General features: G+C 35.8%; 1 protein-coding gene across 1 annotated transcript; it reads right to left on the reverse strand.

The window, feature by feature from the left end:
- Positions 1-2,757: 2,757 nt before the first annotated feature.
- On the reverse strand, positions 2,758-4,203 carry LOC112211524 (zinc finger protein 425-like). The gene has a single exon (XM_024363365.2). It carries the CDS (start codon positions 4,201-4,203, stop codon positions 2,758-2,760), a length of 1,446 nt encoding a protein of 481 aa, XP_024219133.2.
- Positions 4,204-4,274: the final 71 nt, after the last annotated feature.

The following is a 4,274-nucleotide window of genomic DNA, read 5'->3' on the forward strand; positions in this document are numbered from 1 at the left end:
AGTGCTGAACGTCGCTTCTAAACCTGGGAACATCCAATATTTATTTGTCGGAAATGCACTGGTCCGGGGCAAGGTTAAAAAATTATGCCGGACGGAACAAATTGGAGTGGCTCGCTAGTTCATCCAATGTACAATGATGGTGGAGACAACCAGGACGCGGACCATCAAAGGAGGTGACGTTCACGTATCATCAAGGCAAAACAAACTACCGAGGACTTACAAAACGTTGCACGCGTTACGCCGCAGATACTTCTAGTGGAGTATGAAACTCACCATCTAGGAAACCGTCGGAAACTGCGAAGTGTGTCTAAGTACTAACAACGATAGACATCCACTCAAGGCGACGAATGAAAAGACCCCACCGCACATGCTCTTCTGAGTGATCTTCAAGTAGACTCCTTCGCATGGAAAGTAAACTGGCCATGACACACCTGGTGCAAGACAGTTCGGCGGAAGCAGTGTTTCGGGCATTGTGGACTTGGTTCCAATTTTATGGAGTACCTGACAGGATTTCGTCCGACAGCGGAAGAAAATTCGATAATGCGAGCATCAGGAAGGAAATGCAAGCCCTGGAGGTAGTATGGTACCTCAAAACTCCGGGACATCCCAAGAGTCGGGGAAGGATAGAGAGGCTTCATAGTACATTCCGTGATCACTTGCGGGCGTACCAATTGAAAAAAGTACTAAAACCCGATGATGCAATGGAATGGGCGATAGTTGCATATAACCACTCAATTCACACGATCACTGGTTTCGCCCCATTCGAAATCCTTTTTGGTCTGCGGGGATGCCGTCGGGATTACCGAGGTACAGGTAATCACCGATTGGAAACGGTGAAATCATCAGTAATTGTTTGGCACGAAGAAAGTTATGGATTAGTTTCAAGGAAAGAATTAAGAAAGATCAACGCAAAAGAGTGGAGAGGCACAACCTTAAGATACGGGATCTGATAGCACAAGTTAGAATAGGGACGATAGTATATCCCAAATTAAGTTCTAACAGAGGAAAAGAGCTGCAGAGGTACAGGACGGAGTCTGCCAATAAAGTTAGTAGTGAACAAGCCATCCAGCGTGTTATATCGATTACCCATTTTCTTTTTTGTATCATTTCGATCTGGAACAGTCTTAACTTTATAAAAGAGGTAAAGGGAATGAGAAACGGCACACTCGAGTTTGACTGAAATACTAACTTTATTTATCTAATAGTCCTTCTTATCTCTATTTTGCTGCATGTTTACATCACAGAGATGGAATTAAGCCTGTTATCCCACTCTATCAGGCTTAACTTATATATATATATATGATGTCATAGTTGCATTTTTCAGGCGAAATATTCTGGTGGGTAAAGAACATTTCTGTTGGGAGTTCTGGTGCCCACCCCTAAAGTTCTAAAAATAATCCTTATTAAATAAACTCCTAATGGGAGGAAAAATGATATAAGGTATCGTAGTTTCATTTTTTCAGACTAAGTAATATTTTTTTGGCGAAATATTTAAGTCGATAAAGAACGGTTCTGTTAGGAGTTAAAGTGCCGCTCGAGTATCATTTTTTTAAGTAATATTTTATTGGCGAATTAATATGGTGTTGATGTTGCACAAAAACCCTGCTTATTGAATCGGTATTTTTTTTTATTAAACAATATAATTGTTCTATATTTTTATTGGGAACTTTTAAAATCATAGGGGAGCGAGTAGAACTTTAAGAATTTTAAATTTTCACGACTTATTAGGTCGAAAATTGCGATAAAAAATTTTTGTTCGTTTTTTGGGAGTTCTGTTGTACATATTTCTGATGTATTCTGAATCCACCACTCCACTCTAACATATTTCTGATATATTCTGAATCCACCACTCCACTCTAACATATTTCTGATATATTTTGAATTCACCAATCCACTCTCTCTTACATATTTCTGATATATTCTTAATTCATCACTTCACTCTAACATATTTCTGAATCCTCCACTTCACTCTAACATATTTCTGATATATTTTGAATTCACCACTCCCCACTCTCACATATTACTATCTTGTTAAATATATTTATACTTTCTGAGTAAGTGAGCTTTCCTTTATTCCACAACTTCCTAGTTACCATACCAAAACAGAATTTATTTATATAATATGTATACATACTCCACAACTGTTTTATATTTATTATTTGAGTTGTATGTGTATGTTTTATACTCTTGTTTGATAAAAAAGTTCAAGTGAAAAATAAAGACAAATTTCATACAACTTTTTATATTTCATACATCTAAAACATTTAAATATAACATACAATAATTGATGTACTGCTTACATAATAAGAATAAAATAAAACTTATATGACTACCATTCAATATCATTATTATCATGACTGAAACCATTAGCTGGAGCTAAATTTTTATCCTTTTAATACTTTAAGATTATATTGAGATAAATAGTTTTTAATCATGATTATATATTAAGGATATATTATATTAAGGACTACATATTACATTTAAGTAAAATGTACCGATGTTTCCAAGTTCCCTTCAGTTTAAAGATGCTTTTTTATTTTTCCCAGCATAAAACTCATTTATTATCATCTATAAATTATTATTAATATTAACAAACAGATAAAATTTTGTTAAATTTGAACTTACAACATTTTGCAGATTTTAATTCTCATAAAATACTCATTAATGTACATTTCAGAGAGAAGCCATTAAAAGAGTTTTCAGATTATAGACTCATACTGGTTTATATTCCCTGCTCCAGTTCATGATCGATTATATTCATTCATCAGGATTCTTATCAGTATGATGATTCTTTATATGTCTCTTCAAACATTTGGAATGTACTGATTTATAATCACACTGAGAACATTGATATGGCTTCTCATCTGTATGACGAGCCATTATATGTTTTCTCATTGTCCCATAGAGTGCTGCTTTAAAATCACAGTGTGGACACTGATGAGGCTTTTCATCTGTATGACGGGATATTATATGATTTTTCATGTGTCCAGATCCTGCTGATTCATAATCACAGTAAGGGCATCGATGAGGTTTCTTATCTGTATGACAGGCCATTATATGACTTTTAATATATCCAGATTCTACTGCTCTATAATCACAATGAGGACAATGATGTGGTTTCTCGTTGCTATGATGAGCCATTATATGTCTTTTCATTTGTTCAGGCCGTACTGACTTATGGTCACAGTGAGGACACTGATGAGGCTTCTCACCAGTATGATGGGATATTATATGATTTTTCATGTGTCCAGATCCTGCTGATTCATAATCACAGTAAGGGCATCGATGAGGTTTCTTATCTGTATGACAGGCCATTATATGACTTTTAATATATCCAGATTCTACTGCTCTATAATCACAATGAGGACAATGATGTGGTTTCTCGTTGCTATGATGAGCCATTATATGTCTTTTCATTTGTTCAGGCCGTACTGACTTATGGTCACAGTGAGGACACTGATGAGGCTTCTCACCAGTATGATGGGTCATTATATGATGTTTCATAGACTGAGATCGAACAGATTTATAATCACAATGAGGACATTGATGAGGCTTTTCATCAGTATGTTGGGCCATTATATGATTTTTCATACTTATAGAATATGCTGATTGAAAATCACAATGAGGACATTGATTAGGCTTCTCATTGGTATGATGGGCCAATATATGTCTTTTCATATCGTAAGACTTTATTGATTTATAATCACAGTAAGTGCACTGATGAGGCTTCTCACCTGTATGACGGGCCATTATATGATTTTTCATTCCAACAGCTCGCGCTGATTTAAAAATGCAATAAGGACATTGATGAGGCTTTTCAGATTGAGGAGGCCTCTCGCCTGTATGGTGGGCCATTATATGTCTTTTCATATGTCCAGATTTTACTGCTTTATAATGACAATGAGGACACTGATGAGGCTTCTCATCTGTATGACGAGCCATTATATGATGTTTCATATCAACAGAATGTATTGATTTATAATCACAATGGGGACAGTGGTGAGGCCTCTCACCTGTATGATGGGCCATTATATGATTTTTCAAACTCTTAGAATATACAGATTTAAAATCACAATGAGGACATTTATGAGGCTTTTCATTTGTATGACGGGCCAGTATATGATTTTTCATATGTCCAGATTGTACTGATTTATAATCACAATGAGGACACTGATGAGGTCTCTCATCTGTATGACGAGCCATTATATGATGTTTCATATCAGCAGAATGTATTGATTTATAATCACAGTGAGGACATTGAAGAGGCTTCTTAC

This window comes from Halyomorpha halys, unplaced genomic scaffold, assembly GCF_000696795.3.
Source record: "Halyomorpha halys isolate HHAL.00 unplaced genomic scaffold, Hhal_1.1 Scaffold2325.1, whole genome shotgun sequence".
Classification (NCBI taxonomy): domain Eukaryota; kingdom Metazoa; phylum Arthropoda; class Insecta; order Hemiptera; family Pentatomidae; genus Halyomorpha; species Halyomorpha halys.